We start from the raw sequence: 25,416 nt of genomic DNA, 5'->3' as shown, positions 1-25,416 counted from the left end.
TTGCATTGCACGACCACCAGCAACAGCAGCACTATACCAATGGTGTACATTTACACATATCCAACAGCATGCCGTGGGACTAAATTTTCCCAGAATATTTTTTTTTTTTCTCAATTCTGTTTATTGCGACAGGAACCACAATGACAGAAAATCATACAATGAACGTGCAAACAATGGATACAGAGTGAATGTCACTGGAGACAAGTGCACTGTTTAAGACATAGCCGCAGGGCGAGAGGAGACAGAGCCACATATGATCGAATACACATGTCTACAGTGGCATCAAATCACTAGGTAAGTATTACAGAACGTGGTTCAATGGAATGAACAAAGGTTGTGTATGTAAGGGTCTGTGAAGACCAGGTAAGTACTGGCAGCGAGTGTATGCGTACTGCCTTAGTATGTAGAATCACAGAGAGTGAAGTGGAAATTGAAACAGCACAATCAAAAACCAAAACAGTGTCAAATCATAACAAATCAGAACGTGAGCGGCGTCGACATCAATATTACAGTGAAAATAAGGGTAAGTCAAAATCCATGAGCAACAGAGGTCAAAGAGGCACGTAATGAAAATTAGTAGGGGCAAATCCATCAAATGGATTGTGGAGCGTCGACCCCCACAATGGTTGAGAATTGCGGAGACAGAAGAAAGACCTTCCAATGGAACCAACGCAGATCGTGTTTGTGTGCTAAGCCCTTGGAGGCCATCACGAGGTATTCCATACGGTAAATGAAGACCAATTTCCTTAGCTAAATCTGGATCGAAATTTCCCAGAATATTTGACCATTTTGATAAATTGGTCAAGGAAGTAAGGAATGGAAAGGAATTGAGTGTAGTGTTAGAGAATGTGTGTATTTGTTTATGGGGTTAACATATCTGTATGTATGGCGTAGTGTTTGGATTTAGCATGTTACTGTAAGCTGTTTGCTAGCACATGTTGTTAGCATGTGTTAGAGTGTGTTTATTAGTGTATGGTGTTAGCATGAGTGCGTGTGTGTGTGAGTAGTTGTCAGTGTATGGTGTTAGCATGAGTGCATGTGTCAGTATATGGTGTTAAAGTGAGGTGAGCCTAGGGCTAATGTCACCATGTGTGTATATGTATGTATGTATGTATGTATGTAAGTGTACACTGTTAGAGTTGTTAGAGTGAGTTTGTATGTTAGTATGCATGTGTGTTAGTTATAGGGAGGCCCTGAAGAAATACCGCACCTAGGTACCACTATTTTCATAACAGTAGCAGGAATGATGCAGCCGGCTGATTTCATAATTGCATCTCCCAACCACCCAATATACTTCTCGGGAAGATTTTCAGGAACTATCTCGCTGTCCACTCAACTTGCATCTTGAATCTTGGACTGGCTGGGGGAATCCTCTATATCACTGTTTTTATTTGGTTAGGTAACATAACATTACTCTACATAGCACAGCAATAATTTACACTACTTTTTGCATAAGGAAAAACCCCAGGAGGAGCTATTCATTGGTCTTTGCAGGTAGAAACAAACATTCCTTCTGCTGAATCTGGCGGGGAAGCAACCCATTTAGTAAAGTTACATATGTATTTCTAGTGGTGTCATTGCTCTACATGCTCAGAAAAAAAGTATTTCACTGGAAGGCTTACGTGTCTACAGGATATGATAATGTATGCAAATTGGCCCATCACTATTTCCATTAGACTAATTGTATGCAAATGAGCTTCATATATATGCAGCCTACATTTCCATTATTTCTTTACCCCTGGGCAACATTCAACACCTAAAACACTCACATTTATATTTAACAAAAAGATTTGTTTTCTTGCAACCCTTCCCTTTGTATACGCATAGCGGGTGGTTTACTAGTAGTCTGTAAATATAGGGACACACTGTGTCTGCTTTCAATCTCAATTAGCTGAGTGGCAGCAATGACATACCATATATTTTGATTTATAAGGATTTATTACTGTATTATTTTAACAGCACATAAGCTCACCTGCCACATTAAGGCATAAAGAGAGGTGTCCTAACTTAAGTAGTGTGTTACCAAGCTAAACCTAGGTGGCTGGACCAAAGAAGTTGGTAAAAGGATGACCAAGAGATGTCTAGCTTGAAACCATGTCAAGATACAGAGCTGAGCTGGCACATTTTGCCATTGGGACAGGAGAGCAAGTGGTCCACTGCATAACCTTGCACCAACTGCCCCGACTTCCTGAAAGCCCATAAGCAAAAAACCACATACTTCTTCACATGCCACTCTGGCCATGCCTGGTACACATGGTGAAGACTGATGCTCTTCTACTGTGAGGCCACGCTGAGCCCAGCCCTGCCAAGTTACTTTACCTGGTTTGAATTCTGCCCTGGGAAAATGAAGTTGGACATCACATTGAGGTAAAATTGTGCTGATAAGTCATCAGTAGCATAAACTGGACAGTAAATACAAATGCTTATTAAAGTACTCTGTGTGAACATTAATGTACATTTTTCTAAAATGGAAAAAAAACTTTTTTATGATGCAGGTTTTTTTTGCCCCTTTACAGTCTTTGGATTTTTAAGTATTCCATCCCTACACATACAGCAATCTCTTACATTTTTCTGCTGGGATAATATAAAAAAGCCTTTTTGATATTTCAGTCTTTGTATGTTTGTTATCAGAAATCATTGTGAAATCCTCTAGTCGTCCCTTTTTTGAGAACTTGTGTATGAATGAGAGTTTTTGGTAGCTTTTAAAATTGACTTTCCCTTAAAAGTCTTGTAAAAGCGGTTTCATAACTCAGACCAAATTTAAAATGACTGGTTCACTGACTCTGCTCAGTTCAAGATGAGCTTCCTGCTCCATATCCCTGATTAAAACAATTTGTATTGTGCTTCCAATGGATTTTGATTTCATGTGGTATTCAGATGGAGGTTCATTAGACCTCATTTTGAAAAATAGAAATGGAAATATGGTAAAGTTTAACTGAAAAGCAATGTGCTTAGTAGTTATACTACTCCTAAACTACACTGCACCTTAAATGAAGTCTCAGCTTTATTAGGAAGAATTTAGAATGTGCCAGAAGCTAACAGTCTCGGAGATAAGGCTAGAAAACATCTGTGAGCTTCTGAGAAAATCTATTTCTTTGGAACAGACATTCTAAGTAGAAATATGTACCTGCTTTATAGTGTTATGAGGCATGAAATGGTACTTCTTGTAAAGCTAAATTTATTTTTTTGGTCTACTACTAAGAAAGACAATTTTATATTATTCAAATTTGCAGTTTTTTGGTTAAAGATGCTGTTCCACTTAGACAATATATGAATTATATTTGCTAGATTCTGTCCCGCTAGTGTTCACTAGTATGTTTAGCCACTAATTCTTAGTAGATCTGACATTTTATGGAAGAGTTGCTCACAATCATATCAACAGCACTTTTAGGTTTACAATGTGTCGACAACACCCTGTCTGTGCTTGCTTTTGTTTCACAGGATTCTGCAAAATTCTCCCTGCTCATAAAATACTATCTTCATTCTTCATTATTTGACTTACTTGTGGTAGGAGGCAGAACTGAATACAACTAGGCAGTTAGCAGTAAATATTCATAGGGATTTCCAGATAGCTTCTCCAGTGTGCCCATATAGGTACACGTTTCTTGCATTGGTGGTCTTCAAGATTTTACATCCTAGATTTGTCCTGGCACTTTAACCTTCACATGTTAAAGTCCAGTAACCAAGTCAGCCTCACAAACAAACAATGCATATTAAAGTACTTTGCACATTGAAAGAACAACTCAAGTGAAGAGCTTATTTTCTGCTTCTTAACTGGGGAATATACTTATACTGGGAAAATGTGACTTGGAGTAGGACAGGACAACACGAGTTGGTATTTAAATTCATGATACTAATACATTAATCTTTTAATTACAGAATGCTCATCAAGCTAGAATTGGTTAATTTTCAGTGAGCTTCATTTACACGAAGCCTCTTGGTATGAAATCTTGATATAAGCAGCTAACAACCTGCAATTTTTGTGTCAATCAATAAGAAATCTTGTTCTAGAATCACCTGCATGTTGTATTATTTGAGTAATTTCATTTGGGAATATTTAATCCAGAACTTATTTTTTTTCCCTTATGTAGTATGTATTTATAACAATTTATTAACACTTAGTTGCTTAGCTTAATAAAGATAGTATGGACGTTAATATACTCAGTAACTTGGATCTAATGTGCCCAACTATTATATAGTTAATTATGGATTATATGACAATTATTATTGTTATTAATTTAAAATAACAAATTATCGTTGCTGACACACACTTGGTGTCTATTATACCATAATACTTCTGGTTATTATAGCAATTATATAATTATACAATATTCTTCATTATTTTGTTACTTCCTTAATCTCTTTAAATGTATCACATAAATGTGTAGGTGGATCTTTATGGCCGTGTCTAAGAAGCAATATGGGAAAGGTTACATTGTAAATATTTATGTTATCAAATTTGCTATTAATGCAGTCTTGGATTTATTAGTTGACTAACAATGATTTGGAGAACTAAGACATATTCTTTCTTCTTTGCAATGCAATGCTTTCTTCTTTGAAAATGTATCCCATTGAGTAGTAAGTCATCACCAATGCCAACTAGGCTACCACAATTTAGGCTACATAAACCTGGTGCATCTATCAGACCGATATATCCCTGAGTAGTAGTATTATGAAATAATAAATACAATAAACATATACATTTGTAAATGCAATAATCCAATAGACAAATAATGCCCATAAAAGTTCGATAAAAACTTCCTTGTGCAGCTCATGTGAGGAAAATCCCCAAATCCTGACAGTCTAGACTAAAACACCTCTTAATACTGGCTTATACACTTCATGCTTCCTATAAGTAGCCCACTGGGGCATGGGGGCTAAATTGTTTATATTAAATACCATACTATGACAGTTCTTTGTTGCGCTTCCACTATTTGCCACTCAAGATGATTTCTATTCACATTGGCCTTTACTTAAAAAAGGGTAGTGCAGAAGGTGTGAAAAAAGTTTAAAAAGTTAAAAAATATGTATTTTTTTCTGAACCAAAAGTCTCTGAAGTCCTTGTACCTCTCCGAGTAGCTACTTAAAATTTGAAAGAAAATTCTAATCATCCTCACTGTCCAGATATCCAAAAGTATGAAGCATGGTATGGTGGGAGGTACTAATTTAACATTGACTTGAATATATGTTGGTTTTTTTTAACCATTTGCACTAGCTATGTGCTTTTTGTAATACTAAGTCATAGTTAATACAAGTGTGTGTATAATTTCAAAATAAATCTCTACTCCCCCTCAAAAAAAAAACACTATTTGAAATTTGTGTGGGTAAACACAATGAAAAATAGGAAAATTACAGTTGTACAAAGACCAAAAATGCTTCTGTCCTTGGGCATGATTAAATGATGGAGGTAAATCTATAGCACGTAACTGAATAACAACCCCTCCATAAGACTGAATGGGGAAAAAAAGCTGAAAACAGAGATATATAAGCCCAGGTTTATTATCTAAAATAAAATATATTATTATTAATCTTTATCCATTGCTCATCTCTACAAAGGTTTGTGTTCAATAGATTTATCTTTAGCAATGAATGATGCCACTTTAAGTGTAAACTTCATGAAAGGGCTTAAGCTAGCCCCTTTGGAACACATGCAGCTTGTTGACCCTTCTATTATTATATTATATTAATTTACCACAATAAACGCAGCACTTCTTACAGTACATACCGATTATAGGACGACCCTGATTATAAGACGACCCCCCAAATCTGAATATTAATTTAGGAAAAAAAGAAAAAGCCTGAATATAAGACGACCCTATAGGAAAAAAGTTTTACCAGTAAATGTTAATTCATGTAAACCATTCTTTTTAACCCCTTAATGACAAAGCCGGTACATGTACGGGCTCAAAATGCATTATTTTCAATGGGTTTTGGGACCGCCCATTGTCCTTAAAGGGTTAATAAAAGCTATGATTGAGAAAAATATTTTGGTTTTATTTCCTTCTATTTTCCAACCTGCCCCCCCCAGTTATGCACATCTGCCCCAGAAATGCCTTATACCCCCTATATGCCACTGTGACCCATGATATGCCTTTTAACCCTATATGCCACTGTGCCCCATGATATGCCTTTTGACCCCCTATGTGCCACTCTGCCTCCAAAAATGCCTTATACCCCTATATGTCACTCTGGCATTAAGGCGGTTAAAAGGCATATTATGGGGCAGAGTGGCATATAGGGAGGTTTAAGGCATTTCAGGAGGCAGAGTGGTGTATAGAGAGTTAAAAAGGCATTTCTGGAGGCAGAGTGGCATTAAGGGGGGTTAAAAGGCATTTCACAGACCACTCTGCCTCCAGAAATGCCTTATGCCCCCCATTTAACACTCCCCCCCCAAAAAAAACTTACCGGTGCTTCTGAGTCCCCGGTGTGTAGCCGGGGCAGTGTGTAGATGTCTATGCGATTCGCGTAGACAACTTGCGCTGCAGCCGGAAGGAGGTGTGGCTAGCAGCGGGGGTTGTCTGCGTCCATCGCGCAGACCTTCCCCGGCTGTCAGAGATCAGAGTTCCCCGCACCGGTGGGGCGGGGGGGGGGGGGTTGAGACAGGAGGATCCAGGTCCCCTGCAACTGCGGGGGATCTGGATCTTAGTAGTCTCATAGTCAGACCTATTTGAGGTCTGATTATAAGATGACCCCGATTATAAGACGAGGGGTATTTTTCTGAAAAAAACCTTGTCTTATAATCGAGCAAATACGGTACATTCAGAGGGTATGACAAAACTAGAATTGACAGACTAAATGGATACATTGAGAGGGCTTTGTGCTTGCTGGGATACTCTGTAGTTGAATTGTTGGTTATACACAACTACTTTGGGGGATAAATAAAAGAGAACAGAGCTAGGTCTGATTAGTTAATAAAATAATGACTTACTTTCTTTAAACCAAAAGTGCATTTTGTGGAAAGAAGCATTTTCTTCCTAACCACAGTGATCTTTTTATCTTCAAGGTAACATCCGAAATACAGAGAAGCTGAGCTATGATAAGCAGCGGCAGTACGAGATCAAAGTTACTGCGTATGATTGTGGACAGAAACATGCCACCGAGGAGGTCACCGTCAAAGTGGACGTTAAGCCTGTGTGCAAGCCTGGGTGGCAAGGTATGTAACCTTCGCCAGTTTGTATTTCCAGCTGGGCAGCAAAGACTCTCTTCTGTGCACTAAAAAAAAGTAGCACTCTACCCCAAGCCTTTGAGTTTGCTCTTTCCCGAGACACCAGACTTCTCGGTTCTTACTGGCAGATAAGTGTTGAAATATGGAGTGTGACCTTCACACTAGTTCACACTGCCATCGATTTCACTCAGGAGGAGGTAGCAGTATCAACTGCTGTGGATAAAAAAATAAATCACTGTGGAAGGTTGTAACATTTTGTTTTGGAATCTAGACTGAGAAATTGGTCCATGGAAAAAGAATTAGCATAGTGGTTAGTGGAAACACATAAAATGCAATAATTATTTGTGCTAAAATGTAAAAAAAAAACTATATTAAAATGGGGAAAAAACACTTCTACAGAGTGTAACCCAATTTACATTCAGCAAGATTCCATGATTACAGTAATATCATAGAAATTACACATCAATCACATTATTTAGACATCCCAACCTAAAAAAATTAATTTCAGGAAGGTGACATCACCGGCCACTGCCCTGCACAGACTAGTTGTGACGGCAATGATGGCACAGACTAGCTGTTGAAGTTGGGGGGCCCGGGGGAAATTTTTGCACCAGGGCCCTGTGGTTTCTAGTTATGCCCCTGCCTCCGCTGCTACCCGGCACTTCCGCCAGCCCTTCTGTGATGGAGAGCCGGCGTGACATGACCTTCCGGTGCTCAGTCACAGAAGCCCAGAGGGAAGAGCCGGGAGGCAGCAGAGGTTGTCTACACACATCGTGCGGACATTCACTGGCTGCCTCCACTAGACACCAGGGAGTCTGAAGCATGGGGGACAAGTCTGGGGATGTTTTGGTAAGTCTGGGGGGGCAGAGTGACATATCGGGGGGGCACAGTGGCATGTAGGGGTATAAGGCATATCAAGGAGGCAGAGTGGCAAATAGGGGGGAATAAGGCATATCAGGGGGCAAAGTGGTATGTAGGGGGGTATAAGACATATCTGGGGCAGAATGGCATATAGGGGGTATAAGGCATATATGAGGCAGAGTGGAATATCAGGGAGGCAGAGTGGCATATGGGGGGTATAACACCATTACTCCATCTTTAGTTCAATACCTTTAAAGAAGGAAACTACAACTATTAATTCTGACAGTGGTGAAAATTTGTATAGCTACAGGATTGAAGAACAAGGGTCCAACCGTTTATCAAATGATCAATGAAATTCAATTCCAATGCAATATGGAAAAAGTTTCTTTATTAAGCATAACATAACACATATTTCAAAATATGGTCCCCTTGGACTGAATTTTAAGCAATTTGAATCTATACTTAATATCTCAATATATTGGTACACCGTCCTATATACCATGCCTTCTTGTGGTTCATATTGATCCACTGACTTTATTTTCATGTTGCGGTTTGCTGAACCTTGATCTTCCCATGGTTAATTTTGTCTATTTTTGTAGTTTATATTGCTTAAGTTCACTTTTCATGGTTTTATGTCAATATTCAAAAAGTATTTTAGAATAACCTATGTTATGTATTTTAATGTTATATGTTGTATCTATGTTGTTGTACTATACTTGAATTAAAAAAGATGGGTATTTGAAAGGCAGAAATGATTCACACCATCGTTTCTTAGAAATGACCTCATTGCTCAGTAGAATTAAGCTACCTTTTGTCAAATCTACGGTTCTGGAGAAAGCCCTGTGTTTCCATACAGCATTCTACAGTAGTGGAGCTATGATCTACATTCAAAGTAACCCTAGTCATTGTGATTCTTTGTATTTCAAACCCAAAGAAATCAAGAGAAGAAAATATAGGCATCAGTTAAACTATGCTTCTCGTATCTGAAGGCTGAGCTGAACGTAGAATTCTCTGAAGCATTTTGGCTTTTCAGCCCCACTGAGAATGAATCAATTCCCATTGCAAAAAGAAAAGAGAAAGTGTAACCCACTTGATTAACCCTTTAAATGTTAAAAAACAATGATTTTGCTATTTTTTTTATATCTTTTCTATATTGAGAATAAAACACTTAGTTACATTTATGAACATTGTGCTGCATACATTAAAATGCATTTATTTAAATAGAGCCAGTAGATTCCAGAGTGCTTTACAATTGGAAACGCTTTGAAAGTTATTTCTTTCGGAGTTGCGGAACCAAATCCTGCTCGATTTCGAAGTAGCGTAATACCCTACCGCCAGTGGCGGATCTACCGGGGTCGCAGGGGTCGCGACAGCGACCGGGCCCCGGCGGCAGGGGGGCCCAAGCCAAGGGGCCGCCCGAAATCTTTTTTAAGTTTTTTTTTTTTTTTTTAAATAAGGCAGGGGCGTCCAACATGCGGCCCGCGAGACCTCGAGGTGCGGCCCGCGTAAGATCGGCAGCCAGGGCAACCGATCTTACACGAGCCGCACCTCAAGCCCTGCTACTTACTTGTGGGAGGGTCTTCTGGACAGCACAGAGGAAGCGGAGTGACATCCTACTTCCTCTGTGCTTTAGCAGAGAAGGCAGAGGGAGGCCGCGCCCCCTGCTGAAGTCTGTGAGCGGCATCGAAGGGAGATGCAGTGCAGGTAAGGGGGTGGGGAGGGTGTTTGAATGAGTGTGTGTGATTGAGGGAATGAATCTGTGAATTAATGATTATATGAATAAATGAGTGTGTGTGTGTGTGTGTGTGTGATAGCATGGATGTGTAAGTGCTGGAACCTAGGCATGATGGGACTGTGATTGCTGTTAGCAATCACACTCCTATCATGCCAAGCCAGCCAGTACATGCTGAAACCTGGCCAGCTGCCCCCCTTGTGTAGTGATGCTGCCAGCAGTATGGGGTCTGCACTTACAGCCACCCTGTACCAGCATGTACTGGCTGACTTGGCATGATAGGAGTGTGATTGCTAATAGCAATCAGAGTCCCATCATGCCTAGGTTCCAGCATTTACTGGATGGATGTGTAAGTGCTGGAACCTAGGCATGATGGGACTGTGACTACTGTTAGCAATCACACTCCTATCATGCCAAGTCAGCCAGTACATGCTGAAACCTAGCTAGCTGCCCCCCTTGTGTAGTGATGCTGCCAGCAGTATGGGGTCTGCACATCACTTACAGCCACCCTGTACCAGCATGTACTGGCTGACTTGGCATGATAGGAGTGTGATTGCTAACAGCAATCACAGCGAGCACAGTCCCATAATGCCTAGGTACCAGCATTTACTGGTTGCCTGGGTATGATAGGAGTGTGATTGCTGTTAGCAATCACACTCCTATCATGCCAAGTCATATTGCTAATTTTGTCCAATTGTGTGTTACCTACTTTTATTAAACATGTGAGTTTTTATTATTATTTTTAAAGGTGGGGGTCATTTTCAGTTTTGGCTAAGTGAACCCTGAATGTTTTGGTCCAGAATTTTCATTTTAGTTCATCCCTAGAATAAATCTAGGGAATCCTGAATTTGTAGTCGCAAAACTTTCAAGGCCCAGAAATCAGTGAGAGGAAGAGTAAAGGTTTTGTGTCATTTTACTTTATTTTTATCTGCATATTTTATTAAAGGCCATATTTTTTGTCACAGTGAAAAATGAGTGCGGCCCGCGCACGTATACAATTCTGATGAAGTGGCCCACTGCAGAAAAAACTTGGACACCCCTGGATTATGCCCTTTGTACATGCGCCCCTTTTTCTTTGATTTTTTTACAGATATGATTCAATATGTAAATTGAATTTGTTGAATTAGTTGAAAAATAATTGTTGGGTAAAAATCATGTTTTTTTGGGGGGGTGAGGGGGTGGGGGGGTGGGGGGGCCCTTAACAGATTCTCGCACCCGGGCCCTGAGGCGTCTAGTTACGCCCCTGCCTACCGCCAGTGCTAGATACAGTTATTGTGGGTCCATTTAAGTACAAAAACTGTTACACATGCATTTGCCGTTTGGTGAATAGACCTGTTTGGTTTAATTGTGAGTTAGAAAAATACTAAACCTGTAATTAGCATTTTCGGTGACAATGAGGGTGGCGATCCTCGGAGGAAACTGCTGTATGTATAACATTGAATTATGACAGAAAAAACATGGATCGCTGTATTTGTATCACAAGAACACTGACATAAATCAATTTACTCCATGCGATAATATAATTGAGTTTTCTCCATACATGACTGCACATGATTCTTAGGTCATATTAAGTTATAGAATAATGTCACAATACAAGTCTGTTGTAGGTGATATCAATACAGAACCTTGACATTGCCTCTGTACCTAGCAATATATGTTATGGTAGACAGTCCAGGCATTATATACAGACTGACTGACTATTTCAGGTACAAATGCACTTGCTCTGGAGAGCATGTAATTTATTTTAGTGTCAATCCTTTGTCGTGTGCAAACTAAATTTAGATATACTCAATCATCTGTGCTTTTCTAAAATGCCAGTAAAATGGCGCTTTAGTAATTCTCATATTCTTGTGTTTTTATATACAGTATATATATGTGTGTGTGTATATGTATATATATATATATATATATATATATGTATATTAAACAGAGTATTCCAATATATATATTTTTTTTTCAAAATCACGTGTGAATAAAAATACTGTATATGTTTGAGAGAGAACATCAAATTACAACAAATAGATATCTAGAAAATAGACTTTGTTTGATGATCAGAAACGTAGTTTGACATTACGTACTTTGTACCGAAAGTAATCATTAATGAGACACAATATTGTGTATATGTGAAAAAAATTAACACTAATGTTAAATACATTAAATATGCCCTTTTTAAATTAAAAGGTATATTAAAAAAATGACTTGGCATTTTGACTTTACACACTTCCATTACATCTGCAAATTTGTTTTGATTACAAATTAAAAAAGTAAAACAACCCTTAGAGAACCTAGTCAACCTTCAGAAAAACATGAAATATATATACGCACCATAGCTGATGGGTGAATAAATGAAATCTAATAAGATTAGCTGGGGATTCCCTGAGGAAAATGAAAACTAATTTTACTTCCTACGCGTAGTCAGCAAGAAGTGAACTTAAAGCAATTAGCACATGCAATGTAAATAGCCAGAATTCGCTTTCAAATTGGTTATTGAGATGATTTGTCTCAGAGACAGAGATGTTCATAAATTTAGAACATAAAAAATGACTTTATATAAATTAAAAATAAATCTTAAATTATATATAACTATAATACAAAATACTGTATGGCCTGTTCGCTGGGCTAAATCACACTGTTACGTATTGTACTGTCTGACTCACACAATTATAAATGCTACAAACACTGTCAGATGACTTTTGTTTTAGACGAGGTTTATTAAATTGACTTAAATATGTAAGTTTAGCAGTAGAAAAGGGAAATTGTTTTTCCTGTACAGTGAGTCATTGCTTAGGAGAGTCTCAGATTGTAATTATTTGTTCATTTAAAGAGGAAAGCTCCTAATATGCATATTGGACTAATTATGTCCAAAAGGGTAATCTAGAGTCAAAATGGAAATTGCTTCAGGATTTTGGCCAGGACAATCTTTAGACATAAGTGGGCCTGGGGCAAGCTTTCTGAACATTCTCCTCAACCCCCCAAACCCCAATTCAGCATTAGTGCCCTCTTTTTCTATGATGGTGCAGTGAGATGGGGATGGAGGTCTGTGCAGACTTATCCCATAGAAAGTTTGTCCTTAGAAGTCAGTGCTTCGTGCTGTACTGCGGGATATGGCATCATTTCCAGACACCCTGCTCCAGCAGGTGGTGGGCAGACCTTCAAGAAGAAAGCATTGGTGGGAAGTCTGTGACTACATAGACCTCCCTCCACCTCCAGAACCTAAGGAAAGCCTGGGACCAGGGCAGCTACCACTTTTGTAAAAGATGCTAAAGATGCCTTGGTTTTGGCCTTCATGGGCCCTGTTAGTGAGGAGTGGTTGTATGCACAGTTATTTGCAGGGAGAGCTCCTAGAGATTTTCCTGACTCTTGGAAAATCATTCTTTTGCATTATCTTTGTACATAAAACGACATGGGGTGATGGAGATAGCAAAGGGAATATGTGGAATTTAAAAACAAAACACTTTTTATACAAATATTAGCATTTTTGAGTTTGCTGTCTGTCAAAATATTGCTGTTGGTCATATTTGTTGTGAATTTGGGAACTATTGCCCTTATTAATCACTGGATAAGAAGTATTTTCTGAAAATATTTCTGATTTTTAGATTTAGTGTATTTACAACTGAAACCCAACATATTTGCATATGCAAAAAATGCATCGTATAACAATATAATCACTGAAGTGCAAGGTGACTTTCTAGTTCTAGAACGTTTTGTGAATACTTTTTGTTTATAGCATGCATACTATAAAATCCTACGTGTATTAATTAAGTGTCTTTCCTTGTAGATTGGGAGAAGCGCATTGAGTATAACCCAGGATCTGGAAGCATGGCATTATTCCCTGGTGTTCACCTGGAGACCTGTGATGGACCTGTGTCTTCAGTCCGAACCAGCATTGAATTACAGATCAACCGAAATGGCAAAGGCTGTCAACGAGAAACCTTCACTGACACATCTCTGCAGGCATTATGTGGTAAGTGGACATCAAATGTACCATGAAATCACATATTTACAGAATAAGGCCGACTGAGCTTGTTGAGTCAAATATTTCTAGGATCCAATTGAAAAGACTAGCACAACTAGCAGAACAAGCTGAATTGCATGAGTTATGTTCCGCATCCACCGACATATTCATCTATTGGTTTTAATTACATAACTATATATTTCATTATTAAATGTTAATCAATATACCCTTGCTATATTTAATTTTTTCCTCTTGTATTTAGCATTCAGGGACTGTTAACATGTAATAAGCAATATCATTTTAAATAAAAAAAAACCATTATATTTTGCATTCTTTCTGACATTATTTTGCTTTGTTGTAATCTCAAGCATCTGAAATATATGAGCAACGTAACCAACACATTTCTGTCAAAATCCGCCATCTTGTTCTTCATTCCCCTTAATCTAACCCTATACCCAGTAATACGATGCAAGAAAGTTGTTAAAAAATATTTGTTTTCTTTAAAGAAAATGAAACTTCCAAAAAGTAGCTAGCTAGATTTTAGCATGTATGTATTTTATTTGGAGGAAGGTACTTTTTAAGTGGAAAACAAAACAAGTTGCAGTTCACTTTCATCTCAGTTTTGAAGCTCTGTTGAACTTTGCTGTTAGTGAATAATTTACTTATAGCTCAAGCTGATCATAGCAAATTGAACTGACTTTTGTCAATCAAGTTTTTTCTCAAGCTGAAACTTGTTCAGAAGTTCCGACTACATTTCTGTGAAAAAAAATTTAGCGAACCCTATTATCTATTTCTGGATTATAGTTTCTTTTTCATTTCTCAGGTTTAGAGAGAACATTATATTTTGCAGGTAAATGTATATTAGTATTCTTTGATATGAGTGGACAGGTTCTCTGTTTGTCTATATCAGAACAGACAGGATTTCCATTTAAATTACATTCTTTTTCAATTATGGTTTTATTTGCTCAAGAATGTAAGAAAACTAGATTGGAGCAGACATGTTTCCTGTAAAAGTTGCCCTAATGTAATAAATACCTGAACCCTTTCCAACAAGAACATAATTGAAGCTCAAAGTGACAAGTTTGTGATCTATAGGGGTGTTTAATAGTTTACTAGTACACTTTCTGTCTGTTCGAAGATGGGTTTTATTTTACATTGAAGGTGACCAACCTCCCTTTTTTTTTCCTCATCTTTTGTATCCCCTCATACAGCTAAATCAATAAATAAATCATGAAACTACAGTCATAAAGGAAAACCAATGCTCTAAAAATCTTACTAAATAACAGACCTATCCAAAGTTTAGCATTACACCTGGTTGAATTCCAACTCCTACCCTATTTTCATGTAAAATGCATATTGAAGCTCATAGTACTGCATACATCCTTAGTGTTATTGTGGGTAGAAATTAAGACTTCTATCTGATTTTTCTCCTCCTCTTTACCGAAAGCGTACAACTAGCACACATGTAATTGAAATCAGTACTCCTTGTGAGGCAGCCAATGGGAACATGAAAATGAAAACACAATGTCACGACTGCAGGTTTGTGGTCTGGTAGGAGCCTCGGTGCAGGGACAGGTTCAAGATCAGAACACTGCTTCTTTCTAGACGTCATTTACAGAAAAAGAATGGGGAACAGGAAAACGAGGTCAGGCAAGCCTAGGTCATACACAGTTGGAACAATTTCACGGTGTTGAAGGATAAACCAAAGAATAATCACAGTCCAAGGTCGAAATTCAGATAATATGTCTGGGAACTGCTGCTTTGTAAGATCAAGGTCACCTGCCTCACAGATACACAGTGGAGCCAGATTAGCCAATCCCTAGTGTACCTAATAATCAATTTAAATGGTATTTATTTACTACAGTGGTAGTTGGGGGTTGTTAGGAATGTAAATTGAAGTCAGTAGAGCGGCGGTTGCAACTTTTCTACAACTATCAAACCAAAACAGACTAGACCCATGTACAGACAGCATAAAGGATCAAGGCAGAGTGTAACTGATATCAATATCCTTTTGTTGTTCTACACATAACAGAGCCATTGCAGCACACACTGCCCTTTTGCCACTACTCCCCATCCCCATTGTTATTAAAGGTGTTTTTTAAATATATTTTCCCGTTACTAAGCTGTGTATCAAAGACAGATGTGTGGCATGTAAGACTTTATTTAAATATATCTAAGCCTTCATTTTAAGCATAATTCATCATTCATTTTTTTCTGTAAGTTGTACGTTTTAATGAGCATCTATATGTCAAATATAAATCTGTTCACTCTATTTCCTCACCACATGGAAAGCAAGCTTTTCACCTTAAATAGCAAGAGCCATTAAATAGTTATCTCAATTACCCATTTTACATATTCCCATAGTACAACTTCGGTCAGCAGGTGGTAGAGATTTTACTCTGCGGGAGATACTCCCAGTAAATTTGTGATTCTGAATCTCCAGACTGAAGTGCTGAAGGTGATTTTTAATACAATGTTAAAGACTTGTTAATTAAGTCAAGTTACTGACTCATTTCACCATGCATGCGAAAGGAGGTAATACGACAACAACAGGGAGCTGATGTCGCTCCATCACTCATACGGGACCGGCATTTACATACAAAGTGCCCCCACTATTCAATAAATTAGGTCAATCAGGGACTACAAGCTAGATAAGTCAGGCATTCTCAGGGCTTCATAGTTGTCAAGAGCTACTGTATTCTTTTCTGTTTATTTTCCGTACACACTTGCCCGCAAATTAGAATTATACATTAGCCATATAGGAGCCATATTGATTTATACAGTTTTTTAATTACTTTTTATTAACTTATTAGGACTAATAGGCTCTTGGATATGTAAAGGTTATTATTTAAGTGAACGTTGTCTTCATTTTTATTCCTTGTGGTACCATGAAAGACCAAGCTGTCCGTAACCATCTCAACTTCCATACAACGGTTGCCCCTAATTAAATAGTGCTCTATACTAGTTACAGGCTGGTAGATGTTAGGAGACCCGAAGGGCTTTTTGAGGCACCCATAAGCACCTTTCATACTGGTACATCTGCCATCAAAGCTCTCTATTATTATTTATTAGCCCCAATTAGCAATCTATTTGTTATCATATCTCTTGTACTTACTAGCTCGGTAAGTGTGATGAATATTAGTTACTAAATAACATGTTCAATGACTTATATATTGAAAGGGCCCCTTAACACAATTTGCCTGGGCCCGAGTCATTTCTTTAGCTACAAAGCCTTTCTTACTTCTGCCAAAAGATTAACATAGGAATATGATGTCTGGATGCTATTCCTGTAACTTTAAAATGTATAAGAAGTGCACACATACCAGAATATACTGTCAGGCTGAGTTAAATGAGCATGACAGCTGTCACCAATAATTACAACATTAACTTCTACTGGAGTAAAAAAAAAACTTGAGAGCTGCAAAAATAATACAAAAAATTTAGCAAAATATTAAATTAAACTTTGGGCTACAGTAAATCGTTGCTGGTTTTTTTTTTCTGTGCATATATTTTGCAACTAGATACAGAAATATTGGTGTATTTATAGCAGAATTAAAGTTAACTGTTAACAATATTAGACATATCTACCTATTAGCATTCTATGAAGAAGTTAGTAAAAATATAGACCTGGGGTTGGCTGTAGATGTGATTTATCTGGACTTTGCTAAGGCGTTTGATACGGTTCCACATAAAAGGTTACTCTATAAATTAACAGAAATAGGCTTAGGGGCAAATGTCTGTATGTGGATCAGAAATTGGCTAAAAGATAGAATGCAGAGGGTTGTTGTTGATGGATGTTTCTCAGACTGCACACAGGTATTAAGTGGAGTGCCTCAGGGGTCTGTCCTCGGTCCTCTTCTTTTTAATTTGTTTATAAATGATCTCCCAAGCTGCATTGAGAGCCATGTCACAGTTTTTGCTGATGACACAGAATTAGGCCGGGTAATTCCGACTAATCTGGATGCTTCTTCTTTGCAGGAGGATTTAGACAAAGTTGGGGACTGGGCGTGCAAGTGGCAGATGAGGTTCAGCATAGATAAATGCAAAGTTATGCATTATGGTAAAAATAATGAAAATGCAACCTATACTATAAATGGAATATCCTTGGGGAAAACTACTAATGAGAAGGATTTAGGAATAATGGTAGACAATAGAGTTGACAACAGTGCGCAATGCCAGCAACCAGCTGCGAGGGCCAATAAGGTTTTGGCATGCATAAAAAGAAGTATTGATTCATGGGAGGAGGATATCATGCAAAGAAGGGCTACAAAATTAATAAGTGGATTGGGAGATACTAGTTATGAAGAGAGACTAAAAAAGTTAAAATTATATACACTGGAAAAATTGTGTCTCAGAGGGGATATGATAACATTACATAAATATATGCAGGGCCAATATAAAGAGCTCTTCAGTGACCTGTTCATTAACAGAAATATACAAAGAACAAGAGGTCACCCTCTGAGACTGGAAGAGCGCAGGTTTCATAGACGACAAAGGAAGGGATTCTTTACAGTGAGGACAATAAAGTTATGGAATTCACTGCCTAGGGAAGTGGTGTTATCAAATACATTAGATGCCTTTTTTAAGGGGTCTGGATATTTTTTAGAAATAATTCATATTTTAGAGCTTCTTGATCCAAGGAGAAATCCAATTGCCTTTTGGAGTCAAGAAGGATTTTTTTCCCCTGATGGCAGAATTTGAAGTAGCTTAATTAGGGTTCTTTTGGATCAAGAGTAGGAAGGTTAGGTAGAAGGGTTGAACTTGATGGACTTAGGTCTTTTTTCAACCTTATGTACTATGTAACTATGTAATGATCTATCATTCCATTTTGCCATATTAACTAAGACAAAGATTAGCTTGAAAAAAAGAGCTAGGCTGGGTCTGTATAATGCATAGGTAACACAGTGTGATGATATTTCTTAAGTCATAGTTTACTATATGTACCCCAGAGACAAATGTGTGTAAAGCATTAAGAGCTTGTTAAACCGTGACCTCATTAGAAACATGTCCATTAAAACACAATATTGCTAATTGAATTGTAAAGCGTTAGTAGAAATGGCCTCAGAGAAAAAAATATAATTATTATTTGTAATTAGAGATGTACTAACTGGTTCACTGGGCCACTTCAACATTATGCAACAGGCCAGTCACTAATAATGTTATTAAGCAATACGATAATGTATGCCAGTTTGCCAAAAAGTTAACTAGTAATTGTACACTTTGTTTCTGTAACATATAGAAAACTACATGGCTAGAAAGGGTGTAGCTTTGTCTTGGCTGCTGGTCAAAGGGATCCCCGGGTCCTAGCTCTCCTGAGTAAACTGGGTTATGATGTCATAACCTGGCATTTCCTGTGTCTCTGTGTCGACCTAGCCTAGAGTCAGGGAAAGAGAGATTTATGCGTGTCCTAATACAAGCTATACTTACTTAGTGCCAATTAAATTAAGGTGCCAATATATAAACAGGTAAGGTGTTTTAGTTCCTATATGTATAAGTAATATGATTTTTCACTTCTTTACTGTCATAAATTATTAGAGGGTTTACATAACACGGGATCTAAATTCATCTGTCAATAGTTTACAATGACTTGGTGAAGCCCTATCCATGTCTCATTATGTCAGACATATCATATCATAAGCCCATCACATTCAACCTCAGATGTTCTTGATGGTACTGACCCTGAAGGCAAACAAAAAGCCTTCTTAATGTATTATTGCCGGTTTTACCCAGAAAGGGGCAAAAATGATTGGTTCACTGTTTTAAACATTGTTTACTAAATAAAATATTCTATATTTAGGTGCCTCTTCTGGTGCCATTGACCTGCTACCATCACCCAGTCCTGCTACCAACTGGACAGCTGGTCTGCCGATGGACAACAGTGGACTGATCTTCAAGTTTGATGGAAAACAAGGTGTGAAGATCCCAGATTCAATTGTACCAAAGAATTTAACTGACCAATTTTCTATCACTTTGTGGATGAAGCATGGTCCTAGTCCTGGACTCAGAGCGGAAAAGGAGACCATCCTATGCAATTCTGATAAAACAGGTAAAACAATGATTTGTCTCATAAGCCTTATATTTGAGTCTAGATTTTTAAAGGAAATGTGCTGATTAGTAATTATGAGCTGATTCTAAAAAGAAAGCTCTCATTTTGTCCAGTGATGTGTATTTACCATGTCTGAAGTTGTGTGCACCACCTGGATGGCAAGGGCATGCTGGGCTGGAGGGAGTGGGATTTCTTCTGAGCCAGTTCGCTTCTTGAAACAAAGCTGCCCTTGCCCAAGTGTGACACTTGACACCAGACCGGCACTCATTGGGGTCACATAACATGATCGTACGTGAGCTGCAGTAGTAGTGCCGCACCTTGCACTGTGTGTGAGCAGAAGGTAGAGCCAGGTAAGGTATTTAATCTAGTATGTATCCATGTGATTCTCTTAATGTATTGGTGAGGGGGTAGGGGACACTTGCCTGTACATGACCAAAAGATGCCAGCTCTCCCCTGCTGAAAGACCTAAGATTTACCAACCAGACCAGCATGAGATTTGGTCTATTTCCCTCTGGAAAGAAAGCACTAAATTATATTTCTCATTAATGAATCACTCTCAATTCATAAACAGTTCCTTCTACTGTGCTATGTATTCCCTTAAACTGACTTGCCAGATGTTCACTGAGCTGTGGATTCTATATGAATCATTAGCTACTTGCTGTAGCGCATTAGGAGGATCATATCAAATCTAAACACAAAAATTTAGTCTGTGATGTTGTTCAAGCAACAGGAATTCTGAAGCAAAACCTACTATTAGTTTCCACACCATTGGACACAATGGAAAGAAGGGAGTTAAGACATACTTAATAAGATGGGTTGTCTGTACTAAAACATCAAAAGGCTCCACTAAAATGCTTTATCTAGTTTTAAGAAGATTTTGCTGTTAGTATATTTCTGTGATTTTTATAAATATTCATAACATGCTTTTGAACAAAATAAATAGCTTTCTGTGTTTACTGTGTTATTTCTTTAAAACAGAGTAATTATAGCAAGTAATAGTAGATTTAAAATTACACATTTCAGATCCTTTTTATTTTTTTCTAATATGGATAAAATTTTGTATTGGAAAAGATCCCAATACCTTATAGATATTTAATTCTTGCTAACACACATTATTTAAATATTTGTTATATTAACACACTGAAGATCACACAGTGCATTAACATGAAGTCATAGTTCTTCAAAATCAATGTTAGGCAACACAAACAGAGCTTACATGTTCAATGAGGATTATGGTACGTGACAGAATAAACTTGCTTGCGGACAGAATGGAAAATTTAAATTAGTCAAATACTTTAATGTAAATAAGAAACAGAGAAAGACATTTTTTTCTGCCATCAAACTAATGTTTAAATAGAAAAACCTAACTTAATGAAAAACCCAGCATGTGATTTTTGTTTTAATATGTTGTAAAACCATCCCAAGGAATGTGTTTCAAGTTAAATATTTACATTCAAATAACTTTGACAAAGGTATACTACAGACATTTTATCACATAAAATAAATATATACCGTATTTTCCCATGTATAACATGCACCTTTTTTCTGAAAAATGTGGGGTCTAAAAACTGAGTGCGTCCTATACAGCGGTTGTAGATTGCAGTTACTACTTCCCAGAACCTCCCTGCAGTCACACTGATTGGCCCCGCCCATTTCTGACTCACTGATGATTGGCCACATCCCTTTCCTTATTTACATTACATTTATTTATAAAGCGCCGGTCGGTTCCGCAGCGCTGTTACATTCGTTAGAACAATTTCTAAACACATACAGTAACAAATTGGTGCAAAGGAGAAGAGGGCCCTGCTCTTGCGAGCTTATAATCTAGTCGGTGGTTGAGGGGAGTGAGACAATAGGAGAGGACTGCTTGGATGGGGATGAGTTGATCTGGTTGCGATGATGTGTTGAAGCTGTTTGTTCCGATGGCTTTGATTAGGATGATGGTTGGGGGCACTGTAAAGGAATGTTGTACTCTTCCCTGAACAAGTGGGTTTTCAGAGAGGTTTATAGCGTCCACACTGCTCAGCAACTCATCTAATATTAAGTATAAAATTAATATTTGGGCTGATGAAAGTTAGGGGAGGTGGGGTTAATTTAGGGGCAGTTATGGTTAATGGGGTGTTTAGGATTAATTTAGGGGCAGTTATGGTTAATGGGATGTTTAGGGTTAATTTAGGGGCAATTATGGTTGATGGGGTCTTTAGGGTTAATTTAGGGGCAGTTATGGTTAATGGGGTGTTTAGGGTTAATTTAGGGGCAGTTATGGTTAATGGGGTCTTTAGGGTTAATTTAGGGGCAGTTATGGTTGATGGGGTCTTTAGGGTTAATTTAGGGGCAGTTATGGTCGATGGGGTCTTTAGGTTTAATTTAGGGGCAGTTAATGGATAGGTGTGATGAGGATGATGAGTATAAATTGTATGATAATACTTTTTTTTTTAAATGTCGGGCCCCAAAATTATACATCTTATACATGGGAGCGTCCTATACATGGGGAAATATGGTTTTTAGATTTTTTTGCATTCATTATAGCGCCAGTATTTTCAGCATCTGACAGATGAATCTACAATATAGGGTAGTTGCTTTACGTACACTAGCTATCTATAGGTTGTCTATACACGTTTATGAAGGCTGACAGTATTATTATTCTGTTTCAGAGATGAACCGCCATCACTATGCATTGTACATACACAACTGTCGCCTTGTATTCTTGTTGCGTCGTGATTTTGATCAGGCTGACACCTTTCGACCAGCAGAGTTCCACTGGAAGTTGGATCAGGTACAATTTTTGCTTTGTCCAAGTATATATGTATCAGAATAAAATATGTTTGTAAAAATGATGTGAATGTATCCATGGGAAGCTGCAAACAGACATATTAAGCATTTGGAATGTAAAGGTATCAAATGTGCTGCAAGTACAGAGAATTTGGCTTCTCGTGTGTATCCAAGCAACAGAATAGAAACATGTAGAAATGGCTAATGAATATTTACTTTCCCACCAGTTAATTTCGAAATTATGTGTTCCTAAGCCTTACTAATATTTATACATGGGAACTCTCTGAGTTTGACCCAGTGCCTCGGGTGAAGTCATGCTTATGTGCCTCATTTTCCTTTTCTCCAAGGAGGAGGCAGCATTTTGCCATGGCCTCTCCTTGCCGACTTTGCTACCTATGCCTTACAACTTAAGACTGCCTGGGGCTCGCTCCACCTCTACCTATGGCTAGCCCACCCCAAACATGGCTAGCCCACCCCAAACATGGCTAGTCCAACCTTCACAGATGCAACTACCATGCACTGGTAGCGCTTATTTATATCAGTTCTTCAAATGCAAGGCAAGCACTATCGTCATCATCATGATCACAGTGCTCCGTCTCTGAAACTCACTAGAAACAATGTCATATCTCGATTTGCTTGCAAGGTGAATTCATTAACATTTCCATTGCTGATTCAGGTAATCACAATCAATATTTTGTCTGAATGAATGTTCTTAAACTTTGACCTTTCTAGTTTTTTTTTTTACTTCTGTTCTGCCAAAAAGAAATTTCTACAGTAAGGAATTATCTTCTTTTCATTCTATTGTCTTGTGCATATAGTCATTTCTGCTACGGGATTAAAAGATTGTGTTGTTAAACCATGTATAGTATTCCTTGGATGGACAGTTATTCTGACTTTAAAAGTGAAGCCACTATTTTGAGCAGCCTGCTATGTAAAATATTCAGACTAACCCAGTGTAATATTATACAGAACGGCATTATTAGTAGCGTTGGACTTGTGTGGAGCATTAGTCATGGAGTGGTTAGCAAAACAGGTTGTTTAAAATAAAAATAACGCTCTTTAAATATAACTTGCAAGTATCTCATTTAGTAAAAATATACTAAATCTTGCCCCTTGGTAAACACTTTAAATTCTGGGAGCTGTGAAACTCTGTAAAGCTTTTTACAACAATCAGGTGTTAAGCAGTTAAAATAGTACATTCATTGTATTAGAAGAATAATAATTGCCCATGCACGATCATGCAGAGAAGCTTAGAGCTACTGTTCCCTTCTCAAAGTTCTATAGATGTCTATTCTTAAATCGAAATAAGAATCTTAAAAGCATTATCTAAATTCATTACAGTTAAGTATTCAAGTCATCAGTGCTCAGAAAACATAGTTGTAACCCCCTACGTACTGGGGCAAATTATTTAGACATCGTCTTGTGTGCCGCTACTAGCTTTTCCATCAGTCAAGCGGTTAAGATTATATACAGTGAATTGAAGAGACCCAAATTTACCTAAGCAGCTGGTGAGATAAATGATAAATGACTCAAGTTAATCCTACCAAAGAGAATTATTCCAAGTCAATCCCACTATATCCAGCAGGGTCTAAATCCATTAGTTTGCTATCCCTTAAAGTCCTTTCTGACATACTTTATTCACTAAGCTTCTAATTCTCTGATCCTTTCCCTGCCCACCTCACTGGCAATCATTTCTTACACACCAGAAGGATTATTCACACAATTTGTTTTCATATGTACTCCCTTCATTCTAGCACAATCTAGGGATATATATTAGTAGTGAATCTAATGCAAAGTGGTTAGCATGGTGCAATCATCATACCAACCATTGGATTGCCCTTGTAGCATCGAATTGCTTTATCCATAGCTCCCGATGTAAGTATTTATTAAGTTAGACTTTCCCTTTTGCAAATATATGCATGATTTTGCAGATTCCACCCATATGCATGTGCCCCTTCTCTTGCTATTTTCTTTGCAAGAGATTTGTTCAGCCAAACGATATCTCCATACACATGATATACTAACTGTCACTCAGCCCCAGCTCTGGCTTGGTGAATGCTGTGGAATTGAATCAGAATAATTGCTCTAACAGCAGCAATGGGAGTGCTTTCCTGCCACTGATTCAAACAGTCAATCATTGGAAAGAATTGTGAGACCACAGAGGAGATGGCTTTGGTTTTTGAAGTTAATTAAAGTTAATGTTTTTTAACAGGCATTCTTCTATAGTAGGTAGGTTTTGCCACACCGACACCCAAACACACACACCGGGACAGACTCTGCCACACTGACGCCCACATACGGATGGGCCAAGCTACAACAATAAAGTATTTTCCACACTGCTTTGTTGTTGCCCCCCCTTTTGTGTTTTCCCCCCCAGTCAGCACTATATGTATTCATGCCCCCAGACTTCCCCTCGCTTTAGTATTGTATGATTTATGTAATGGCCCCAGCTGCCCTCCTTGTGTATTGATGCTGCCAACACAGATAAAATGCTGCCCTGCAGTATGAGGGATGTAAATCTGACTAGTTGGTTCCTTCCATGAGACTATACATCCCTCATATTGCAGGACAGCATTTTATCTGGGCTGGTCAGCAATATGTAAAAGTTATATGTGTCCTGGAAAACATGGCAGATGTGGTCACCCTAATGCCCCCGCACCCATGTGTATTGCCCCTAGCTAGCCCCACATTTTATATTTATCACACCACCCAGCTCAGCATTACAAGCCGGCACCAAGACCGAACAGGGAGACTCGCCGCAGGACTGCTGAAAGGTAAGTACAAGGGGGGGTAGATAATGGGGGGGGCGGCAGGGACGGAGGGAGAGGAAGGGTAGATAAGGGGGGGTGGCATTTTAAAATTCGCCCCAGGCGGCATTTTGCCTT

The 25,416-nt window shown here is 38.2% G+C and overlaps 1 protein-coding gene across 1 annotated transcript in view; it reads left to right on the top strand.

Moving 5' to 3' along the window:
* LOC149300240 (calsyntenin-2-like) overlaps positions 1 to 25,416 on the top strand; it is a 203,461-nt gene that overhangs the window by 124,814 nt on the left and 53,231 nt on the right. Inside the window, exons 5-8 of the mRNA XM_089485255.1 lie at positions 7,004 to 7,153; positions 13,537 to 13,722; positions 19,511 to 19,759; positions 22,414 to 22,535. Coding sequence (XP_089341381.1) covers positions 7,004 to 7,153; positions 13,537 to 13,722; positions 19,511 to 19,759; positions 22,414 to 22,535 — 707 coding nt within the window. The remainder of the gene's footprint in view (positions 1 to 7,003; positions 7,154 to 13,536; positions 13,723 to 19,510; positions 19,760 to 22,413; positions 22,536 to 25,416) is intronic.

Source organism: Sceloporus occidentalis, unplaced genomic scaffold, assembly GCF_023333645.1.
Source record: "Sceloporus occidentalis isolate IW3139 unplaced genomic scaffold, rSceOcc1.0.p SCAF_25, whole genome shotgun sequence".
Lineage (NCBI taxonomy): Eukaryota > Metazoa > Chordata > Lepidosauria > Squamata > Phrynosomatidae > Sceloporus > Sceloporus occidentalis.
Note: the sequence above shows the minus strand (reverse complement) of the source record. Positions and strands in the feature narration are given on the sequence as shown.